This window comes from Danio aesculapii, chromosome 15 (genome assembly GCF_903798145.1).
Source record: "Danio aesculapii chromosome 15, fDanAes4.1, whole genome shotgun sequence".
Classification (NCBI taxonomy): Eukaryota; Metazoa; Chordata; class Actinopteri; order Cypriniformes; family Danionidae; genus Danio; species Danio aesculapii.
In genome coordinates, this window is record NC_079449.1 from 16,600,986 (window position 1) to 16,626,601 (window position 25,616).

The 25,616-nt window shown below is 38.0% G+C and overlaps 1 protein-coding gene across 1 annotated transcript in view; it reads right to left on the bottom strand.

Moving 5' to 3' along the window:
- Positions 1 to 2,722: 2,722 nt before the first annotated feature.
- dchs1a (dachsous cadherin-related 1a) overlaps positions 2,723 to 25,616 on the bottom strand; it is a 186,790-nt gene continuing 163,896 nt past the window's right edge. The window contains exons 11-21 of the mRNA XM_056474545.1: positions 22,392 to 22,631; positions 17,020 to 17,145; positions 16,677 to 16,886; positions 13,922 to 14,788; positions 12,202 to 12,315; positions 11,902 to 12,113; positions 11,414 to 11,565; positions 9,447 to 9,577; positions 8,860 to 9,146; positions 7,754 to 7,892; positions 2,723 to 7,433 (exon numbers count right to left, since the gene is read on the bottom strand). Of these exons, the coding sequence (XP_056330520.1) occupies positions 4,867 to 7,433; positions 7,754 to 7,892; positions 8,860 to 9,146; positions 9,447 to 9,577; positions 11,414 to 11,565; positions 11,902 to 12,113; positions 12,202 to 12,315; positions 13,922 to 14,788; positions 16,677 to 16,886; positions 17,020 to 17,145; positions 22,392 to 22,631 (5,045 nt within the window). The 3' untranslated portion in view covers positions 2,723 to 4,866. The remainder of the gene's footprint in view (positions 7,434 to 7,753; positions 7,893 to 8,859; positions 9,147 to 9,446; positions 9,578 to 11,413; positions 11,566 to 11,901; positions 12,114 to 12,201; positions 12,316 to 13,921; positions 14,789 to 16,676; positions 16,887 to 17,019; positions 17,146 to 22,391; positions 22,632 to 25,616) is intronic.

A 25,616-nucleotide genomic window follows, 5' to 3' on the forward strand; every position in this document is an offset into this window, starting at 1 on the left:
ACAACTACAAATGCTGTATTCTTGACTAATAAGTAAATTTTTTAATGTGCTTAATAATTGCACTTTCATACTTTGCTTGTGATTAATTTTTCACTAATAAGTTAACGACTGCATTATTTACATTATTTGTAGTTGTATTTATGAACCGCTTACTAATGTCTTATAATGTAGAGTTAATGCTTAACAAATAGTGAATTAACTATTTACTAATGCTAAATAAATGATTTATAGTGTGTTGTTACTATTAAAGGGTTACCTAAATGTTTGAAGTGTTTTGACTAGATTTTACAATGATTTATTTTGTTAATACAAACACCTTACATGTAGGCGAATACAAAAAACAGAGTGCTATGGTTATTTCTTTCTTTCACTATAGAATAATTTTGAAAATGTATATGTTGGGAACTGTTTCATACATATTTGACATTTTATTTGGCGTGCGTGACAGATATGAGTTCAATTTAATTAATGCTTTTTAAAGTGAGTTTTTATATTATGTACAGCTAATTGTTTTTACAATGAAATGCTATAAAACATTTGAATGTATTAATTCCATGTTAAAGGAGAAAAAATAAACAGCATGTGAACAGTGTTTAATGTTTCCTGTGAGATTTTGTATATTGATTTAGCATTTATAATATTTTTTACATTTAAAATTCTAAAAACTAAATAGTAACACATAGTTGTGTTAGATACATACAAAAATAACACATCTGTGTGTCAACTTATGCTGCACATTAATGTGTTACATTTTATGACACATTTTGTGTGTTAAACTTAACTCAACATGTGTTGTCCCTGAGCACACTCAGAACATGTGTTGAAAATAACACATGTTGTGTTGTTTTCAACACATTTGTTTTTAGAGTGTACAGTAAAGTGTGGTGAATTGTAGTATAGTATACCCTATATTGTAAAAATAAAAACTACAGCACTGGGTAATTTGTTTATATTACGCTTGTGTTACCATAGCAACTAGTATTAGCACAACTGATTAATTAAAGTATTTTACTGTAGAACTGTTCAAAACACTGTACATGACAGGGAAAATGTCCTCCACAATCTCATCAGCAATGTGGAAGACAACAGAGACGTGTTCAATTTATTTTAGTTGCCATGATAAAATGGGATTGATAGTGAGATTTATTTGAGGAGTGAATAGTTCAGTAGGCTATAATACCTCATCAAGTTTTCCCCTATTTTTATCGGTTACATTTCTGCTTGCATTCGTTATATTTTTGTTTAAATGTTGTTTTATTTGATTAGTATGGTGCACCTTTTGGATGTTTAATAAATGTTTTTTAGAAATGTATTCTTTGCATTCAACTTCTTTTCTCTATGTCTTAAGTGTTTGAAATTGGAAATATTTCATCATATAACAAACAACAAAAAAGGTTATAGTGGATTAGATTAAAAATGTTATATGTAAGTCTATTTTAGTATTTTGGTTATTGTTAATAAATAGTGTACAAATATAAATTATATCAAAAAGCATGAAAGGAAGAGGGAACACAAGACACAAATTGTGAGTCTGCATATAATCTCACTGAGCGAGTAGTGTACTGTGAGCGCACAAGAAATTTTGTGCGTGAGCAGTGCATATTTGAGAGAGCATGAGAAAATTTGCACGCGAGCAGCGTATATTTGAGAGCTCACAAGCAGTTTTGTCCACAGAGGAAATCGGTGCACGAGCATTATATTGAGAAAGCTATGTTCATCATGCTCACTTTGTGCATGACAGTTTTGTGTTGTGAACCTGAATTTAAAGTGAATAGAATAATGGCAAGAGTAAGAAAAAAATGCATCTCGTCATGGCATTGGAGTTTACATATAGGCCTGTTGTGTCTAATATGAAAATAGCCAAGCTATTCACAGATATTGCCAGATAATCACTTTACCTTTACCATACTTTCAACAGACTTTGATAATTTGTGATTCTGGATCTTATCCTTTCTTGCATTGTCTTGAGCCTTCACGTTGCCAAATATATACTATATTGTTAGTAGCCTGGATAGGTCACCGTCATTCTGCTACATCATATCGCTTTCTACTGGATGTAAAATGCTCTGCAGTACATTTAGTAATTTTAGAATGTTAAGTTCTAATTCTGTAGTTATTTTGGTGAAAGTAACTAAAAAGTAATATAAGAGTAATGTAACATATTACAATTTTGAGACAGTAATATTGTAAGGTAAGGGATTACTTTTAAATCACAGTAATAAGTAATCTGTAATGTATTACAGTTTGGAAGTAACTTGCACAACACTGTTAGGCATTAATAGTAATTCTGTGGGCCTCTATATGTGGGTGGGCCCCTAGAATCGTCCATTCAACCGCAGACACCCCCCCCCCAACAGGTACCGTACATTTAATCTTAATGTAACAGGATGTAAATTAAGTTTTCAAAACAGCGACAAACAACCATGGTTTTACTGTTGAAATAGTACTACACGCTATAAAACTTACTGTAGTACACCTTGAAACTACTAGTTTGAAAAAATATACTCTCTGTACTGGTGTTGTAAATTACAGTACAAAAACCTGGTAATAAACTGCCAGTGCTTAATACAATTCAAATCAATACAATAGATTACCGTAAATAAACAGAAATACAGAAACTCACAAAATACAAAAACTGTTAATTATCAGATATTTTACAGTGTATTATCTAAAAGAATATGTAAAACACAGAGTATACACATATAATTAAGAAACAGATGAAGATGTTTTACGATAATTATTGGAAACACATTTTTAATTAGGCACTTTGTCAAAAAAAGAAAAGTTTACGGTGGACACTGAACAACCACCTACTCAATGCCCTTTGGGTTATACTGGGTACAAATGCAAGAAAACAGCTGGCCAAATGTGGACCACAGTGCTATCCAAACGTAATGTAAACAGACATCATTCACCAATGACAATATGAACAGTGACTTGAACATTATGAGAAACTTTTGTTTTTTAAATGAACACAGAACATTATTTATTTTCCTTCAAGGCAGCATGAATATAACACGTTCACAGTTACGAGTGAGGAATTGTTTCTGTACAAAAGTGAAGCATCTGCCATAAATATAGGACTTTCAAACAAGAAGAGAGATATCCTGTTAAATCAGGCTAACATAAAAACAAAACAAAGACTAATAACTTTAATTTATAATACTGAAATGTTCCTGTGACCTTGAGAATATCAACAAAGCAAACGTTTAATGGTCACTTTTAAACGTGATTTCTTCGTCTTTCTTTAATAGACACTGTGGAGTTTCAAAATTATAAGTTGAGCCTTTCAATCGACAGGAAAATTAAGTACAGTATGCTGACCAAAACTGACTCAACATTTTTAAAATTGAAAGAAATATATATTTTTTCAGCACTAAACTAAAATAAAGTATGGTCATACGGTAACATTTACAGTCATTAGAAAATACTGTATGTACAAAAAATATATTTCACAAGCACTTAAGCTAATTGAAAGGCTACAAAAATGAGTCCTGCTATTGGAGAAAGTCCAACCCCGCCACTATTTAGTTTAAAATATTTAAACTTGATCTTTTGACTGTACATTGTCGGAACAAATTTTAGGATCAAACCAGTGCTTTTTTTAACAAATATGGGTGTCATAATATCAATTAGCAATCTATTTTACAAAAAAACGAGAGAGTAAAAAGTAATCCAGCATGTTGTGGCATAATTAGATAAACTTATCAACTGTTTTTACCCACAGTAATATTTGAAATATGCTACAAATAAGTACCTATACACTTCAGTACCTCGACTAGTGGAGCTGTGAGTAAATCTATCTTTGAGTCAAATGAAGAATGTAATTGGATAGCTTGATTTATTTAAACATAAACATCAAGGTTGGACATTGTGGACATGGTTGTGGTCATTAAATCCAAAGCCATTAAATCTGATGTTATGAAATAGCTATTTAGAGTCTATTTACGCTAATCATTTTCACTGGCCTTAAGAAATAAACACAAAAATAAACACTTAAATATGACAGTACTGTTATTTCCAGTTATGTTGTGGTGTTTGTAGGTGTCAGCAACGTTTAGCATTTCTGTTATTGTTATTTCCTTGTAGATTTTGAAATTCCTGACACAGATAGCTTGCGCCTCAACAGGTTTTTCACTGAGCATCTTTTTGCAACACTTTCGAATGCTTACAAAATGGGGAACAACGTTGTTTAATTAATTGATTATTATTTTTAGTTCCTCAAACTTCAATTGTGCTCTCATTAGTCAAGCTATGGGAGGGGAAGCAGCATGTAGAAATCAATGATCACTGTGGTCTGCAGCATAACCTTCAATTTTGCAGATATTGTAATGATTTTTTATAAATACCGACATCAAAATATATTCCCCAAACATTTAAGAGCTTAATACTGAACATAGTTTGCACTTTAGAATGGCAACTGTTTAGAAACCAAAACAAGCTCTGATAACACTCTTACGGCCACATATATACAAATATAAATGTATGTCAATAAAATCACCGGTTATAGCAACCATTTGACATATGTCATTTCATTTAAAAAGAAAAACATCAGTAAAAAAATATATAATACAAAAATGTTTTCTCTTACAAAACATCAACATCAAACATGACCGTCCTTTTAAATGTGCAAACACTGGGCTAATAAAAATGTCAGCTGCTCTTCAGGACATTAGAACAGCATTATAAAATAGTCATATTTACTTCTTTTCCAACTCAAGTCAGTTAGTCTAAAGTAGGGTGACAAAAGCACCACTTTGTGAAACCTCTGGCCAGCCAGTGGGGCAACATTACATACAACACGATGACCATGCCAGAGGAGAGGCATTTTTAAAGTACCTGAATGCTTTCTAATAGGGATCTTCATTAAATCCTCAGTTCTGTCTCCTCGTGCTCAGTTGTACTGATTATGGAGTGACCTCCAAAAGAAGCAATGGCTGGGGAATGGGCTGCAAGTGGTGAAAGCGATGGAGAAAAACTAGGGGACATGGCAATCGAGGAAACATCATGGTCAATAGGAGATCGTCGCAATGATGATAAGTGGGGAAATGTTCGCCCTACAGCAGGTTTAGGCAAAACAGTTTTGGCCCCAGGATGAGCTACAGAAGTAATAAGGGGAGGAGGATCAATCCTGGGCTTGGGATCAGTCTTTGTTTTAGGATGGAATGGCCGCCGAGGGTTAGGCGGTGCATTTTCATCTTTTAATCTGGCAATTTCTGTGAAGACATTAGCCAGAGGCTGAAATTGAGGGCACCAGTCTAGGAGGTAGTCCCAGTTGTAGCTGCCTCTCAGTTCCTCATCGCTAGCTACTATTGCAGTAAGAGAACCATCGACAGCAGGCTTGCCATCCTCTGGAAAGGCATAATCTTTCGGATGTGAGATGTTAAGCCCTCTCCCAACACCAAGATATCCACCTCCTTCATCCCGATAAGTTGGCAACTGGCTTGCTAATAGAGTTCCACTTAAACTTCCCAGTTTCTTCCCTTTAAACCATTGGTTTGCATCCATGCCCGGCTCACAGGAAATGTCAGACAGCTGGTCTGCATCTTGCTGGATACCAGAGTCGGGCCCTCGAGCAGCTATGTGCTCCTGCATAGATGAGGAGATGCTAGCAACTTGTGGATACTCATTTATCATACGGATCTCGTCATCTTCTGCTGCCTCTGCTTCGGCAGACCCTCGTCCACTAGAGTGCGATGGGTCAAGTGACCCTCCTCGTGTGTAGGCACCTCCTACATTTCCACTCTGGTCTGCTGCATAACCCGGAAGGGTCTGATGATACAGCTTATCACCCCCAGGAACTTTTGAATCTTCAAGACTTTCCAGAACAGTATCATGCGTGACTATTCGGGTGCAGGTTTCTTGTTCTTTATACCTTTGAGATCTCAAGAGGAATATCACTACAACAACTATGATCAGGAACACAATGGCTGCCAAGGAAGCTGTTATAGCACTGGCAAGCACCACATTCATGTCTGTGGTAAGGCCAAAGGATGTATGTGTAACATCAACTGTGATTTGGGTTGAAGTTTTTCGGGAATTCTCTAAAGGACTATGGGCAATAACATCCAACGTCATCTGTCGTGTCTCTCTTTTGGACCGGGTGACATGTCGATGATATGCGTCCATCTTGAGGGATATTACACCGGTAGATGTATTGAGCTCAAAGTAAGGTGAACTGTTTACAAGGGTGTAGAGGACAATGCCATCCACTCCTCCATCCTCATCATTGGCATTTACTTGGCCAATGCTTTGCCCCTTCTTTGCACCCTCAGGGACATGGAAGGCAAAATCGGATTTAGTGAAAACGGGGTCGTACTCATCTTCACCAGTTACAAACACCTGAACAGTGACTGTAGCTGAATAGTTGCCCGCATCCATTGCAATCGCAATAAAATTGAAAGTGTTTGTCTTCTCGAAATCGAAAGTAAAGCGGGTTCGCACCTCACCAGAGGTTTGGTTCACTAGAAAGGAATCTTTACCATTGCCCGAATTATAAGTAAGGAAATATCTCAGTTCTCCATATGCTCCTTTGTCATGATCAATGGCATGTAATATGGTAACTAGAGCATTCTGGGGCTGGTTTTCACGAATGCTTGCTGTGAGTGATTTAAGAGGGAAGTAAGGTCGATTATTATTGATGTCCTTTATCTCGACAGTGACAGGAGCAAGAGCAAAGTGACCCTGACCATCTGAGGCCTGAATGACGAACATGTGGGAGGACTGTTTCTCACTATTGAGGGACCTCCGCAGACGAACGGCCCCAGTCCACTGATCTACAGAAAAGAGCTCAGAGTCATCTCCAGAACTGATTGAGTATTGAACCTCTCCATTAGGTGTTGAGTCAGGGTCCATAGCAAAAAGTTGCAGTATTTCCGTTCCCGTTTCTGCCCCTTCATTGACAACAGCGCTGTACTCTGCCCTACTGAAGGATGGTGGGTTATCATTGGTGTCCATTACAGTGATTAAAACAGGAACACTTGAACTTCGCTGTGGTATACCACGATCTGAGACCACAATAGTGAGATTGTAGCTATTCGCAATTTCAAAGTCAAGCTTATCAGCCAGTATCAACATCCCAACTGTCTGAAATCCATGGCCTTCAAGGAAGCGAACACTGCTCTCAATTTGAAAGGTGTTCCCAGTGTTTCCACTGGCAATGGCGAAATCAAAGCCACAGTTGTCTCTTGATAAGTCTCCATCCACCGCTTCTAGAGTTAGAATGGTTGAACCAGGAACTTCATCTTCAGATACAGAGGCTCTATACTCAGTTTGGTGGAATACAGGGGCATTGTCATTGACATCAGACACATGCACCTGAACTGTGGAAAGGGCGGTCAATGGAGGTGTTCCACTATCACAGGCTTCGATCACCACTAAAATGGATGGGCGCTGTGAGTCAAACTCAACTTCCTTCTTGATGAACAGAGTACCTACGTAGAGAAATTACATTATGAGTCTCAAGTTAAGATCAGAGATTTTAGCATAAACTTCAAAATAGTGAATCTCAGCTGGTGGATGCTAACTCTACTGTGCTAACACATAACACAACTGACACATTTACATTTAAACCCATTAGCTATTTGGCGTCCTAAAATGTGGGCATTAAAGAGAATCCAGCTGAGAAAAAGCACATCAAAAAGCACTTTATTTCTTGTTCTTTACAAATAAATTATGCAAGACATCTGACAACAATTTGGACGATGAACAATAAACCCGAAAGGAAAAGAACAAGAACAAAAGAACAAATTACCATTGCTTGGGTCAATGTAGAACATGTCCTTTGTTGACACGACCCTGTATGTTATTCTTCCGTTCTCTCCAGAGTCCTTATCTGTAGCGGTTACTGTGATAACTGAGCTTCCTGCTGGCGAGTGTTCGGCTAGAGTCACCTGCCAAAGACATAAATTGGCCTTAAAACTGACTGCTTTGAGCAACACAAAGCATCAATTTATTCTTTCTTTTACCTCAAGAATTTTTTTTTAATGTAGAGCTCACAGGGAATATTTTCTGAACACAAATATGTTTCATTGACATTTAAATAAACTGCAAGAGTCTTTAAGGACTCTGGACAGTGGAACAGTTTTTATTAAAGGGATAGTTCACCCAAAATTTAACATTTACTCACAATTTTCTCACCCTCAACTGGTTATAAACCAGGGGTGTCCAAACTCGGTCCTAGAGGGTTGGTATCCTGCATATTTTTGTTCCAACCCCAAGTAAACACACCTTAACCCGCTAATCTAGCTCTTTCTAGGTGTACTAGAAACGTACAGGCAGCTGTATTAAAGGAAGTTGCAGCTAAACTGTGCAGGACACCAGCCCTCCAGGACTGAATTTGGACACCCCTGTTATAAACCTTTACGAGTTACATGCTTTGGTTGAACACTAAAAAAGTATAACCCACCGGTCCTACTGCACCCAACCTGGTCAGTGCTGGGATCGGGAATCGGCGATTCTTTGCATGGGAGTCGGTTGCTCTAACAAGGAGGCTAAAGAAAATGGTCTTTAGCGTCTGTTGCTAGAGCATCTTTAGTGGTCAGAGGAGTGAGGTTTACCTGCATAGCACTTTGTTAGCTGGCCTCCGTTACAGAAGACATTTTGAATAAAGCTGAAAAACTGTAACTATTGAGATTCATAATTGGAAAAACATGTTAATAGTTACACGTGTTTAGCTTTCTTCAAAATATTTTCTTTTTTGTGCAACTGAAGAAAGAAACTCATAAAGGTTTGGAAAGAAGTTTCCTTTTGGGGGAACTATTAAAGTATCAAATCCTAATACTGTCAAAGTCTAATACTGTCACAAACAAATTTTTACTATCACTACTCATCCTACACCTGGGATCTTCCCTAACGTACCTCATACAGGTCCTGAGAGAAGACTGGAGAATTATCGTTCACATCCTCCACAAGTATGGTCAGATTTGCATGACTCTGCTGCTTGGAATCTGAAGAGCTGACTGTCAGTGTGTACCACGTTTTAATCTCAAAGTCCAGAGGGGTAGTAAGAGACACCCCTCCTCCATAGCGATGTATTCCAAACTTCCCTTGAGTGTCTGAGTCCAGAAGAAGGGTATATGAGAGAGCAGGCCCTGAGTCCACATCATTCCCTGTGACCTGAGTGATCATGGTTCCAATCAAGGTATCTAAGGAAAGAAATAGACGATCTCCATGATAACCCTGTGTAAAACGTAATCAAACGGTTCCACTTGTTGTTGCACCTTTCAGAACTATTAGGTTTAGCTGGACAACGCCCACAATTATTGGACACATTGTACAACATCAGTGACAGGAAATATCCATTGAGGATTTTGGCGAGAAAAAGAGCTAGTAATTGAGTCAATCTTTCAGCACGGTGTACCTCATTGTTTGTCTGCCAGAAAAAATAGGAAATTTAGTTCATTGATTACAGAAGTGATATGGAGTTCAAACAGCAGTCAACTTACTCTCAGGGACCCGGACTTCACGTGGAACAGGAATGGTGGGACTGTTGTCATTCAGGTCTACAATGATCACAGTGAGAGTGGCAGATCCTGCTAACCGAGGACTGCCTCTGTCTGTTGCCATAATGACCAGACTGGAGACACAACAAAACATTAAAATCAAATTAGAGTCATTCTCACTGATGTTTTTTTTCATGTTGACAGGAAGACATCCCTCTCTTTTTAAGAATATAAGGCCCAATTACAATTCTATCCCTTAGCCTTTCCCCTTACCCAATTGTCCCAATTCTCTTTAGCTTAAAGGCGCAGGGCTAAGGGGAAGGGCTAGATAGCCCTTGAAACAGAGATTTTCCAGGACTGCACTCGAAACCAAGGGGTACGAAAACTTCCCAGAATACAAGTAAGGAGATGCACAAATTAATATTTTTTGTCATTATTACAAATTTTTACAACAAACAAGCATGTGATTTAATCCATTCATAACGGTTTCCGTGTCTTACCGTCATGTTAAAAAAAAAAAGATAAAAAAAAAAAACACTAAATTTTGATATCTATAATCCACAATGATAATAACTCCTGTATAGTAGTCTCACAACATTCTGTCACTTGATGACACTCGAATATCCTGGGAATGACATTTTTACAGTGTCTGGTTGGTATAACGTTAATATTGTTTTCGTTTTTTAACATAGTTTAATATGGCCACGGTGTAAATGCACAGTACAGTTACGATCTTATTGCCACATTATATCGTTATGATAACATGATATCGTTGCCTTCAGTGATTTCCTAAAGATAAATACCAAAAAATAATGCAAACTGGAATAACTACAGCAGTCGCGATTGTCAATCTCACATGAAGTATGAGACATATGTCTTATTTCTTAGGGGTACAATTTGAAGCCCTTCCCCTTCACACTCAAGGGCCAAGAGGAAGGGGTGGGGCTACAAAATAGAATTGGGCCTAAGTATTTCTTGTTCTAGATAAAAGGAAAAAACAAGGCCTGGATTAACTCGTTAAGTACAACTCGTTATTGTTGTGTTAACGCATTCATTAATTAATGCAGACAATTATTTACCGTGCATTAAAGCAATTTATATTATTATTTTTATTATTTTAATAGTCTGTTCCTCGCTGGCTCTGAATACACAAAAACAATGGGTCACAGGAAGGGTGGGATACTGGCTTGGCCAATGTTCTTCATGCTTTCCAACCAATGAGAACTCCTTCTAGTTTAACTGTGGATGTTTTTCGCTTCAAACAAATTTTTTTGATTGAGTTGAACTACTTAAACTTGCAGGAAATATGCAATTAAGTTAATTTTCGCATGTTTTCAGCAAACGCATCTTACATTCTGTCTCATTGACAACACCTGGTAGAAATTCACCTATATTTGCGCATTAGCATTGACCTGTATGTATTCTACTCTGTAATCTACTGTATGAATGCCTAATTTTGCTTTTGATGTGACTCCACCACATTATAATATACATACATTAAATGCAGTGGCATTGTGCAAATATACGTGAATGAGTAGTGAACACTATGTAAGGACCCTGTAATTCTGAACACAGTTCATGCATAACATTCATCTATCGAGCTGGTTATCTGAGAACAACGTGGTGCAAGGACAGGAACTGAGAACCACAGATGTAATGTACACTTAACTATCACTAAATGCCCTGGCATTGGCTATTAGCTTTAGTTTTAGATTTCAATGAATTATATTAATGTTTAAGTTAAGATTTACAAGATATTGTACATCTTAACTTTTAAGATAACTTTTAATAAATAAAAGAAATACTCATGAAAAGATCTAAGTTGTTTAAAGTGTCATTGAACTTTCTTAATATACCAAAACAATTTAAATTAAAAATGCAAAAAAATTATGCTATTAATCAAGACTACAAATTGCCCAGCTCTAGAAACAACATAAACTGCTATAATGGCAGAAGGAACAACTTAGTACTTGGTTTGTGTCCAGATCTCTCTGTCCATGATGGCAGCAGTGGATATACTGCCTGTGACAGGGTCAATCTTGAAAAGGCCGCTCATGGAGGATGACCTTATGGAGTAGGTCACCTGCCCATTCTGACCCTGGTCCAGGTCATTCGCCAACACCTGAGGAAATTACCGGTGAAATTGTCAATGAAAATACAGGCAGATCTGCAACAGCTGCCTGAGCGTAACATGAACCTCTAAGCAATGTTAGGCTTGGAACTTGAATTATTTAAAAAAAAAAAAAGCTGAAAAAGGGGAATTGGTTGTGGATATGTGGGACAGCTGAGCCTATATTCTCACCATGGACAATGAAAACATTGTGGGAAACGCAAAGGAAACTCTTCTGGCTTGCACTGAAACTATGCTGTATTTAGTGCCAAGAGATGTTATTACTCCACAGTTTTACACTTTTATGAAGACTCAACTGTTGAGCAAACAAATGGGAGATTACTGCACCTGAATGATAGGATGATCGTAGCCCTGGGCCTCGCGAACATAAGCGACATAATTGTGAAGCTGAAAGCGTGGAAGGTTGTCATTGACATCCTGTAGTAGGAGGTTGACAGCCATGAAGGAGCTGGAGGATGCTGTTTCAGCCTTGACCACCAGGCGGAGTCGTGGAGTCTCTTCAAAGTCCAGACCTGTGGAGCTTTCAACCCAAATCTCACCTAAAACAATACATTCATTATGAATATTAGTTAGTTGTCTTTATAGACAGGCCACAATACAAATAAAGTAATGCAAAGTCTATCATACCAGTATGATGGCTGATGCTAAATGACTGCTGCTTGTTCCCACTGAATATGCTGTAGTTGATGCCACTGCTAGATCCATCAGGATATTGAGCTTGAATCTGAACAACTGCAGTACCTGTGAAAAAGAGAATACCTTTGTTGTCTACACTGAAAATTTCCATTAACTTCAATGCAAGATGTTTTATCAGCTCATTTCCTCTACCATTGTATTAGGGGGTGCCTTGGCCCCCCGACGGCAACCCCTGCCCCCTTGAAAGACAAGTTGTTTTATTTAATTTCCTTTATATAGCACCAGACAACAGAGATCATTTAAGGTTAATTATTTCCATCAAAGTGTTAAAATAGCCATCAAGCAACAATGTATTTTCCAACAATTGTTTCAGTTTGATCTGTCCCAAACATGACAGAGAAAGTGTGCTCTGCTTTTTTATGGCCCATCTGATTTATAGAAAGAATACAGAACAAAATATTTGGTGAGCAAATGCAAAAGAATTTATTGCTTTATTGTCTTTTGAGACATTTCGCAAATATTTCGGAAAATATTGAGAAAAGACACCATAAAATCTGTCATTCATCTGAAAGTGCACCGTGTTTAAAACCATAAATTTTTTAATGAAATAGTCGACTAAATGAACCGTCTTGGGTTCGGATCCGGTATCCAGATCCGGTAAAACGTGAACGCGCCTTTCCCTTCAGACACTAGCGGAGCACGGGGAATCACGGGACTGATCATGATATGAAGATGGAAATACGGCTGCTGGGAATAAAGGGTTCATTAATAATAAAGTTCATTTTCATGACAATACCACGGTCTAGCCAACCTAGTGCTGTATTTGTTCCTGTCATTTTTCTGATGATTGATACAATAACCTATGCTGCAACGTGGAATTCGTCGGCCATTTGCTATTAATGGAAGGAGCAGCAGAGTCTATTATGTATGGGACTTTGTCAGTAACTGTTACAGTTACATACTGTTACATATGGACCAGTTTCTTCTTCCTCCGGATCATAACATGTAAGAGTAAATAAAATTGTGGCCTCGTTTTCTGTAGTTTGCAAAATATACCTGTACATACACTTGTCAATTTGTATATTTGCATTCACTACTTACTTCTATTTTTTAAAATATATTTATTATCTGTTTTTTGTCCTGTCTCTGTAATTCTGTTGCACTGTAAAAGCTCTGTCACAAAAACAAATTCCTCGTATGTGTGAACATACCTGGCAATAAAGCTCTTTCTGATTCTGATTCTGAATATGTATTTAACAGTGTGTTGTAACTTGTAATTGCTCAGCGTGACATGTAATCAAGTATCTATTATAGGTCAGGTCTTGTACTGTATCTATCAGGTTAAATCTTTATGGGGCTATTTACATATTGCGTCCAAAACCACACTGAAAACGTGACACGTGCTTCTTCCTTTACAGATTTAAATGCGTTTCTGAAACCTCGATTCTGAACCCAGTGAACCAATCACAGCATATTAGCCTCACGCAAAGAGGGATTTGGGAGCAAATGAGTCACTAAACAAATCATATGGGAGTCGTTGGGATAATTACGTAAAAATAAATGCATATTATAAGACAATGAAAGTGCTTTTTGACCTTGCATGCATTACAGACTGTTGTTGGAGACCCCTAAAACCAAAATATGACCTTTTATACTGCAAAATAGGGGCTCTTTAACATATTTGTAATGAATTCAGAGATCATCCTCCCACCTTTGGCTGCATTCTCCTGCAGGCTCACATCTCTAGTGTTGCGCGAGAAGCGGATGCCCTGGTAACTCTGCTCTTTGATGTACACAATCACAACGCCCAGAGAAGACTGCGATGGGTTGCCCTGATCCATGGCCTCCACAATGAGGATCCGCTGACTCTGGGTGAGCGCTTGGAGCTTCTCTGTGGCCTGGATGGCTCCGGTTAGGGAGTTTATGGTGAAGCCTTTGACAGGATTTGCAAATCGATAGAACACAGACCCATTTGCACCAAAGTCCTTATCTTCTGCTCTCATAGTTGCCAGCACTCTGTGATTGGAGAGACTGCTGATGGAGACATTAATGATAAGCGGGTCTGTAATGAAGAAGGGGGCATTGTCGTTTACATCTAAAACGTGGACGATAACTTCAGCAGAGGAGTTACGAGGATTAGTGGCTGAAGAGTCCATGGCGTAGACTTGGAAGCTGTAGGAGGCCACTTTTTCACGATCGAGTGCTGCCGCTGTAATGACGCGACCTGTGTGTTGGTCCACAATGAACATACCTTTGGATTCATGACTCAAGAAGTAGACCACTTGGCTATTGGACCCTTCATCCTTGTCAGAGGCTGAAACCTCCAAAACAAGAGATCCTGCTGAAGCATCCTCTGATACCTCAACAGAGTAGCTGCTGCTGGGGAACACTGGGCTGTTGTCATTGAGGTCCAGGACACTGATGTCCAAAGTTACCGTGCTGGTGAGGGATGGTATACCCTGGTCTTGTGCCTCAACGGTGAGGGTATACTTTGCTCTGGACTCTCGGTCCAAAGGTCTGGAAGTAGACAAAACACCTGACTTCTTGTGCAGGTGGAAATCACCAAAATGGTCTCCATCTGAGGAAAGAAAGACATCATTCCTCTTAGGTATATGAGATTAGACAAATCAATTTTATCATATCTAGTGATTAGAAAGGTAGTGGCTAAGTAGTGGCTACAGATTTACAGTAAATGAGTCAAGAACTAATCATCTTTCATCCATAATTTTTTATGAAGTTCCAGGCCAAATCAGTAGGACCTGGTCATTTGTTCACATTTTACCACATATTAATTTAAAATAAAGCAAAAATTGATGGTGATTTTCAGAAATACTAAAATTTATTAATTGATGTGATGCTGATTAATTGCAAGTATGAGTAGCTGTTTTATCATGCAGTCACTATTCTTGATAACATTATATGTGGACCTTGGAGAACAGTAAAAAATGAAAAAGGGCAGTTCAATACCCACTGATAAAGACAATTAACTAGTATTTTGGGGGTGCACTTTGAATGTTGAGTAGAGCCTTGTTATTTTCCATCAAATTATTCTCCTTTCGCTACATAAACTACCTGATAAAATTCTTGTCGTCAAACCCAGTTTTAAGAGAAACAAACAATAACTTGACTTTTAGTTGATCATTTGTAAAAGTGGCAGAAGGCAGATTTTTCCAATGATTCATCTGTTGAACTGCATCCCAATCATCACAAATACTGCAGAAGACTTATTGGAACTCCAGATTCTCAATGAAATCAGTCAAGGTTGGTGAAGGAAAAATCATGGTTTGGGGTTACATTCAGTTTGGGAGCATGCAAAAGATCTGCAGAGTGGATGGCAACATCAACAGCCTGAGGTATTAAGACATTTGTGCTGCCCACTACATTACAAACCACAGGAGGGGGCAAATTCTTCAGCAGGATACCGCTCCATCCCATAATTCAGCCTCCCGAAAGCAAAGAAGGTCAAGGTGCTCTAGGATTGGCCAGCCCAGTCACCAGACAATGAACATTATTGAGCATGTCTGGGGTAAGATGAAGGAGCAGGCACTGAAGATGGATCCAATGAATTTTGATGAATTCTGTGAGTCCTGCAGGAAGGCTTTCTTTGCCATTCCAGATGACTTTATAAGTTATTTGAGTCATTGCAGAGATGTATGGATGCAGTTGTCCAAGCTATTGTGAGTCATTCTTTCATTTTCTTTTTGACTTAGTCCCTTTATTAATCCGGGGTCACCACAGTGGTATGAACCGCCAACTTATCCAGCACGTTTTTAAGCAGCGGATGCCCTTCCAGCCGCAACCCATCTCTGGGAAACATCCACACACACTCATACACTACGGACAATTTAGCCCACCCAATTCACCTGTACCTCATGTCTTTGGACTGTGGGGGAAACCGGAGCACCCGGAGGAAACCCACGCGAACGCAGGCAGAACATGCAAACTCCACACAGAAACGCCAACTGACCCAGCCGAGGCTCGAACCAGCGACCTTCTTGCTGTGAGGTGACAGCACTACCTACTGCGCCACTGCGTCACCCCCTCATGGGAGTCATACATAATATTATTTTGGTAAAATAAGCATAATCTAGAGGCCTTTGCCTTTCATATAAGCCACTTCTGATACCAAATGATCAACTAGAACTCAACTTATTATTTGCTTTTCCTAAAACTTGGATAGGTGACAAGACTTTTGTCAGGTAGTGTAATCTATTGTTACAAACTGACAATTTAATAGGTGTAGTATAGTCTTACATGCTAGAAATGTTTGTATGTTAGAATGTATGGTATTTTCCCCTCCATTCCACGAAAACAAGAGTTCTGATGAGGCTGCATTAAATACTACTACAATGGGGAAAGACTCAATCAGCATTTGCTGAACTGAAATTGACTTTGGGCATGGCCAAAACATGTAAACGATTAGCATTAGCATGCAACAATATAAATAGAGCTTATTCCATTAATACCAGTGATTCTGTAGTACACCAGCCCGCTGTCTCCAGAGTCTTGATCTGTGGCTCTAATGGTGAAAAGCGTCACAGGCTCCTGGTTCTCCGGCACCTCCAGACTGTAGTAAACTCTCCCAAAAGCCGGCCTATTGTCATTCTCATCCAGCACTGTGACCCGCACTGAGGTCTTGGCGAAATTGGGCGGAGAACCACCGTCTCTGGCATAAACTGTTTATGAGAGCGAAAGGTTATAAACTGGCTAAACAAAGTTGTGTCCAACCGTAACATGAGATTGGCAGAAATGAAAAGCATATCCAAGAGTAAAGTGCTGTAATTAAGCACTTCAGTGACACTTCAGTACCTGTCAATGCATAAACTCCTTGTGCCTCCCTATCCAAAGCTTTGGTGGTAGTTATGACTCCTGTCACCGGATGAATACTGAAATCATCTCCCACAATGCTTCCATATGTCACGATTCCATTGGTCCCTATGGAAAAACAACAAAGATATATATTATACACTACTAACTATGCTGGCTTGTACAGCCTCACCATTCATTTTGAGGTTATAAGCTATTGTTTTCTATTTATTTTCTTTAAAATATCTTTGAAAAGAGAGTTTATCATATACAGTAGCAGTGAGCATCTCTATGATGGGTTGTTTTTTACCAATGGTGGGAACACATTCACACGGATGAAACTATTATGTTGAAATTGTATCATCATACAAAATATGATAAAAAACTATGTTATATATAATGTACAGAAACTTCTAGGTAGACATACAGTATGCTGATATTTAATAATCCAATATATCAAGTTAATTAACAAGCATAATATTCATATTGTGGGCACTTCAAAATACAGTGGATTTAAAAAGTTATTAAACTTTTTAGAGCACTTTTTAAGAATGTTTACATTGTACTTGGAGACTTAATTAGTTAATAGTTCACACAAAAACACTTTCACATGTTAATCTGGCCTTCGACATGATGAAATATTAATTGAAAATTCTGTGATTATTTATAGGGCTACTGTTCATTAACATTGTGCATTAAGGCTTCAATGAACCCTTTTCACAAGACTGTTATAACGTGTTCATCGACATCTTAAATCCTGGAAATTTTGTAATATTTTATGTTATATTTTACATATGATCATTTATGTGTATTTCCGAATGTATCATATCATCTTTGCATCAAATTACAAAAAACAATTACCGCTTATGCGAGGTGTTTCTAATGCAGCGTCTATGGGGAAGAACAGTAAGTTTGATGTTGTTCTCTCTTCTGGCTGCCGTTATTTGTCATTATTTTTTATTTTTAATAAAATTTTTAATAGAATTTACAATAATTATTTTTTCCGCTTTCTGAAAGTCTTGATAACGTCATTACAGAGTTTTTCTTTTATTATTTTACCAAATAGGATTGTAAAAAAAATTTGTTGTACTCTCCCATTCACTGCGCTCTAAGGTTCAAATGCTTGGTCCGAACCCAAGTTCGATAGTTCCTCCTCGGCTGGTTTGTGTACACATTGTGTTTTTTCCTTCTGAACCCCGATATGCTTCCTTCATCAAGCTGCTGTTTTCTGTACAGCTGTTGCTAAAAAATATTAAAAACTTTCAGAACATCACGTGATGTCTGAAGAAGTCATTTTTTGGAGAGACAAGCAGACATTATCACTGTTTGCACTGGGTCAGTCCCGCTTGTCGCCAAGGTAGGTCATACACAGACATACACACACGACTGAACATTATAAAACTGGTTTGTTGTACAGTTGGCGGTTCACTTCTGTTATTTGGTATAATTGCATTCATATTAGAAGTGAACTGTACCAGAGTTTGCACGAACCGTACCCCAGACCACCTCTTTTAGGCGGACTCGGGTACGGTTCATGAATTCAGAAGACATGTTCACACTAGCTAAACGTACCATACTCTGACATCAAATGAACCTGGGCGCAGACCAAAAGTGTTAGTGTGAAAGCACCCTAAGTTTACCCAATTATGACGACTTCCGCTACTAAGTAAACCCAGAAATGTGAAAAAGGTCCAATAGTTAACATTACTTAATTTAACTAAACTCACGATGAAAACTACAAAAGCTTTATTAATCTTAGGTGGTATTTATTTCTTAGTTAATGCCTAATAACACATTTAAATTATAGTCTTAATTTGATTACAAGTGAATATTGTTTTATTAAAGCACCTATGATAAAAGAAAGCTGTTTAGATTGGACTGCGTGTAGGTATAGTGTGTCAACAGTCATAACGAGGTTATAAAAAGACAAAAAGTCTCTTTTTAAAAATTTCCTGAAGTTAAAATAGGATCCAAATCCCTCCCATTTTGAGGCCGACCGCAACGTGAGATGTTATGTGAGATCTACTTTCTTCATGTCTGTTACTGTGCTGTTTATCTGACGCAGCAGAGGCTGAGAATGAGGCACACTCTGACAACCAATTTGGGGAGGGGGACCAGCATTAAAGGCACAGGCCACAAAAACAGCCACAATGTGTTCTAAGCAGAAAATCCAATATTATGAAAGCTATAATAAATAGTCTGATGGGTGTTTTGAGCTGAAATCTTACAGACACACTCTGGAGACACAAAAGACTTCTCTTAAAGTTTGAAAATCTAGGTGCCTTAAAATGAAGTTAATAAATAAAATTCTGTCGTATTTTGAAACTAATATTAATATAGTAACTGTAATTAAAACTGCCCTTTCCTCATTGTGGATTTTAATTGACTAACTAATGTTTGAACTTCATAATCTTATTGCAATTTAACTTGGTTGAAACATTTGTTTACCCTGAACGTGTATATACAATATAGCAATACATTATACCTGTAAATCGGTCAATATCGTGATAATACTGTATACTACAATAAAAGCTTCAGCATTTAATTGTTAACAGTCATAAGCCAACTTCAACAGTAGGTATTTATTAGTGGCCCTTCGTTGGTTAAGTTCAAACCCTGAATATAAGATGAACCTACAGTAAACAAAGAATGCTAATCTAAATGAAAGTGAGCCTGTGTTTACTTTACACAATGGGCTTTTCTCACGGAACGGGTAAACACGGCGGCTCACCCTGTTTTTATTTGTTTGTAGTTAATACCGCTGTCTAAGCAGTTTATTTCAATCGCCCTCCCCCCAGTCTTCGGATGGCAGATCGCGTGCAAAAGGCGAGCAATCTGGCAGAGTGTCACCTGTTTACCTCGCTAATTGTTCATGGAGAGAAAGTTTATGATCCTTCTGTTTTATTTGCCCCTGAGTAAGTCCAAGAGAATGCAGCTCTCCTCAACCACCCTCACCCCCCTCGGGCTGGCACCAATTAAAACCACACACTTTTATTTGTGATGGGTTTGGCTGTGGTATCCAGTGGTTTTGGGGAAACGCTAGCCGTAAACAAACATTCGTGTCCCTTTTAAAGAGGATGGTGTGACCGCGGCCAACCTCACAAGGTGGAAATTAACTTTTCTCACTCAATGCGTGCGTTCACACGCAGTGCTGGTTAAGATCAGACTAGATTATCTGAGACGTTGTGTGAATGTAAACTAACGTTATTATGGCTGATAAATGTTATTTTAATGTGATTTTGGTGTGCTAAGGAACATACAGTAACGTGATACAAAAATATGCAATTAATCAGGTTTCTAACTATCTACAATCTATAATAAGGGATTTTCCTTTAATCTGACTACTTTTTAAAGTACCATCATGCTTTGGTAAGCATGTAGGTAAAGATCAGTAACTTGTAACAAGTGAAAAAGACATTAGTCTACATGTATACATACAGTAGCTGTGTTACTATTATGTACATCATCTGGTTGTTGAGGAGTCTTGTATCAGCTTGAAGGGGTTTAAGCAAGGGTTACAGTACATCCAGGCAGTTGCTACAGAATAACGCCAGACAGGCTTATTAGCTGTTGTATAAGACTGAAAAAAAGGCTTTATTCTGTGAAAAAAAACACCTGGATGTACTGTATTCCAATTATTACATGGCTACTTGCCACAAAATGTAAATATCAGACATAAAACATTGTTCTAAGTGTAATAATTTATCAATTCAAGCTAACATGAAAACGACTGTCATATTTCCTAGTTCACACAAAAGGCCTGCCCTCAAGAGGCTCTGACTGGTAAGCTAACATAATGTGCTGTGATTCTCAGATCAGCTCCACATCACCAGGAAAAGTGTCACGCCTCTACAAGCACAAGCTTTGCCTCTGCTGTGTAAACACTGTCAATCAGAGTAGCTGTTATCGGTATCAGTTTGAGCCTGAATCAGAGAGAAAATGAAGAGCACACAGCTGAACCTCATGCCTGCCATCTAAAAAAAAATCTGACAAGTGTCTTTCACATATATTCAGAATAAGCATGTTTAAGTAATATGAAACGTTCACATCTTTTGCGAGTTTGTTATTTGAGATGCTGAACGAAGGGAAAGCGGCCACATAGGCAGACACTGCATACGCTGCTAAAGATTGTGGGTGTTTACAGAAGTTTGACAGATAAATATGAATTTGAAGCTAAATTGTTAAAGGGGCCAAACAGCATTTCCGGTTGTTTACATCCTTGTTTACGTCCTTGCTACAACATACCGTTAATGCTAGACTTTATGCATGTAATTTTATTTTTAACAAATAAAAATACTTACATGTTGTGGCTCACAAGACAGCTTCATTTATTATAGTTGGAGCTGCTCCTTCTTTGAGGAGTTTTTAGCTGAATCCAGCACTGAACTGGGAGAGTTTCTGGAAGCTCTCCTTTGTCAAATGATAGCTATATATTTTTTTAATAATTCTCTGGAACATAATTAAAATTAAACTGTTAGTACTTCTCTCTTTGTGTCGTGTCCTTTGGAATCCTAAGTATAGAAACAGAACAAGCTCTTTGGAAATAGCAGCATTTGGACGCCATTGCACGGGGTTTATACGCATGGTGAATGTGCGTAACCTGAAGCATTTGTGATCTCATTAAGCCGGATGTATTTTTTTTGTAGCCCAAACTTTGTTTGCTGTAGGCTTTGCTAAGCTAACTCTGTAAATATCAATGTCTCCCTTTGTGCTGAACTTTGAGCATATTACATTCAGCGATGTTGTTTATGTTCACACAGATACATTACACATCAACCAAAGTTTAAAATATTATATCATAGCGGACAACCCTTTTAATTAAAGACAAAGCTGACAAAAATCGAAATGGCTGAATGGAGCATACACTAACCCTTATATTATTCTGCCAATAGATGGCGCCAAACAGTGTAATAATTTGCGATTACAACAGCCTGGATGAAAAATATCACAATAATATTATTATACCACATAAGAAAATAATTTGATGAAAAATATTAGCTAGCATTGGATCATGTTACAATAAACATATTTTGACTTAAATAAATTGTATGAATAGTAGATGAACAACCCAGGCATTTATGTTGCTGGACATTTCCTAGCAATGTGATACATGCAATGATTTGCTATATGATTAGATTTGAATGACTAAATGAATTTCGTACAAACATTTTTAAAATTGATTTTAAATTACATTAAAATTATAAATATATAATCATATCATAAATACATATCAGCGGCCGTTAAAAAGCATATCTTACATTTTAATATTATATATATATATATATATATATATATATATATATATATATATATATATATATATATATATATATATATATATATATATATATATATATATATGACTATATTTTTACCTTGGTCCATATCAGAAGCTGAAACCACCAGCACAGTGGATCCTGCAAGCTGATTCTCAGCAATAAATGCTTCATATTGGCTCTCCTGGAAGTACGGCGCTTCATCGTTTACATCAATCACCTGGACTGACAGTAGCTGTGAGCTGCTGTGTTGTTGTAAACCGTGGTCTTCTGCCACTATGGTCAGGTTGTAGAGGTCTTGCTCTTCACGGTCAATTGGTCTAAGAATAGACAAAGAGCCTACAAGGGAAACAAGGAAAAAGCGTTAGCATACCATATGATGAATGTAATGCACATCGTGTCTGGGTTTTCCTGTGAGTGATTGCCTGCTGAAGTGCATTTAAACAATTACACAATAATGAAGCCATGATGTAAATTGTTTAAAACAAAACCACTCGCACTTAAGCAAAGCCTCATTCACACGCTCACACGACGAATGATTTCCATCCTGTAGCACACTTTGATCTTGCGTAAGCAACATCGCAACACGAAGAGCTGACGCCTTTCTGTTGTGCTAAAAATGAGTGGAAGTCATGCGACGTATTCAAATAATACCATTTCTTTCCTCACGCAAAGCCCTCCCTATACCTGAACACTCACTGAGCCACTGTAAAAGCTCAGCTATCTGGCCACAGTTTATGAGTTTTTTCCAGCACAAACAGAAAGAGCACACAAACAAGCACTCCAGACACGCAACAGCCTTGCCTGCCGTGCCCTGCTCAAATTTGGGGGTGCCAGCGCCCCTGACGTTAGCCTACCACAAGCGATTGCTGCTCCTATTGATCAAATCTACATTTCATGCTTTTAAAGAACCAGACGCAATGATTCAAAGCAGGCTATAAAGGCATGATGGGAACTGAGACACTAGAGGGTGTTTTCGTTCTGTTTCGGCTTACTTTCCTCCTCTCTTCTATCTCCATAACGCTGAGCTAACATGCCTCTGAGGCCTTAATCTGGTTAGAATTACCAGCTTGAATATTTTCAGACAATTTGACTCCTCAGAAGTCAGGCTCCGATAACGTAAGGAGAAACCAAGAGGAGGAACGAAGATGCTTTTTCTTTTTGTTTTTTGCCTTTTAGAGCTAGAAAGTTTGTGTGACTTTTGTGCAATATTCCAACTCTTCTGAAGTCATATGATGAGTTTTGTAGAAAAATAAACATCCTAAATTGCCTTTCAGAGGATAACAAAATTCTCCAAATTTGACACAACTACACAAAATCACACAAATAATGTTTGAGATCTACAAGAAAAGATATTTCACAAAATTGCTTAAAAAAACATCTGACTTTATATTTCTAAATATAATGGACTCATTTTTTGAGGATACTTTACAATGATACAGGTCTGTTGATATCTACAGTAGGACAACAGCCATGATAATAAATAAAATATATAACATTTGTTTTGATTATACAACAGACAGACAGAGAGACAGAGAGACAGACAGACAGACAGACAGACAGACAGACAGAGAGACAGACAGAAAGACAGACAGACAGACAGACATGGTCATCTCTCACATGGTCACCCACTGAAGCTAAGCAGGGCTGTGCCTGGTCAGTACCTGTATGGAAGACACATGGAAAAGCTAGGTTGCTGCTGGAAGTGGTGTTAGGGAGGCCAGCGGTGGGTGCTCAACCTGCGGTCTGTGAGGGTCCTAACGCCCCATTATATTGATGGGTACTTTATACTGCTCCGTGAGCGCCGTCTTTCAAATGAGACAGAGTCCTGACTCTCTGTGGTCATTAAAAATTTCCTTCGAAAAAGAGTAGGGATTTAACCCCGGCATCCTGGCCAAATTTGCCCAATGCTCTCTGACCATCATGGCCTCCTAACCATCCCCATATCATAATTATTATCATACAATTAATTATTAATATTGGCTTCATCACTCTGTCTCCTCTCCACCAATCAGCTGGTGTGTGGTGTGCTGTCTGCGCAATATGGCTGCCGTCACGTCATCCAGGTGGATGCTGCTCACTGATGGTGGATGAGGAGAATCCCCCTTTATGTAAAGTGCTTTGAGTGTCTAGAAAAGTGCTATATAAATGTAAGAAATTATTATTGTTTTTATATATTGATGCCCTGGAGCTCAAATCTCTAAAATCAACAGAATGTGTCATGTGTTGAAAAAACCTATTAAGTAATTAATCAATATGTGACCTTAGACCACAGTCATAATTGTCATAATTGAGGGCTGCAGGGTGATATGGCATTGGCCCTATTGTGTTCCATATCTTAATGGAACACAATATTTACTTAATATTCTCATAATATTTGGCATAAAATAAAAATCTATGATTTTGACTCATCCAATGTACATACTGGTACAAAATAAGACTGGTTTTTGTGGTCCAGGGTCACATTGTTTTATTGGAATGGCCTGTAAAGCAGGTTATAGAAGTTAACAAGTTCAGAAAACAGATTTGATATAGTTCCGTATTTCCAAAAATGACACAATATTGAGTGTCTGCAAACATATCAAGGTCCACAACAAAGGCAAAAGCAAAGAAACTGGGCTATCTGTCAGTGGCAGAACATGCTGTAAATAACTACCAGCCGAGTGGTGTGCACTGTCTTACACTGCTGCTTCATGTCGTGATGCATTAATGCAGAAACACACACAGAGATGTGAGAAACCATTCAGAAATCACAGCCAAGGGCTGGACAAGGTGTTGAGCTGGCGTTTTTTAGGATTAAGTGAACTAAAGGGCATTTAGAGGATTGCGATTTGGGAGGAGAGCAAATGTGCAAGTCGAGCAGAAATTCAGAATCAAAATGATTGGGCTTTTAGAATGCAAAGCAAACTTCCATGTTAGAGAAAGTTCTATAATGAGATGAAGGTGAGGAAATGACGGAGGAAATTGCATTTTTGGGCGGACTTATCTCTTAATGTCATGTTGGCATGTGAGTTTAATCTCTGCTGCAGCTTCTAATGTAACTGTTGGGTTGTGTAATAGGTCAAAGCATTTGAAAATCACTCAAAATGCAAAACACATAAAAATTTTAAACAGAATTGCTTTAAAAATTTGCTTAAAATCTTCACTGTACACAGTTATTCAAAATTATGGGGAAGATGTCAAATATTTGAAATCAATGCTGTTTTTTTTTACTTGCTGTGTTTATCAAGGCACATTCAGTTTATTTAAAGGGCCATGAAACCCCCCTCTTTTAGTTCAAGTCTACCAGATTTTTTCAAAAAATGCTCCGAGATGGGCGTGGAG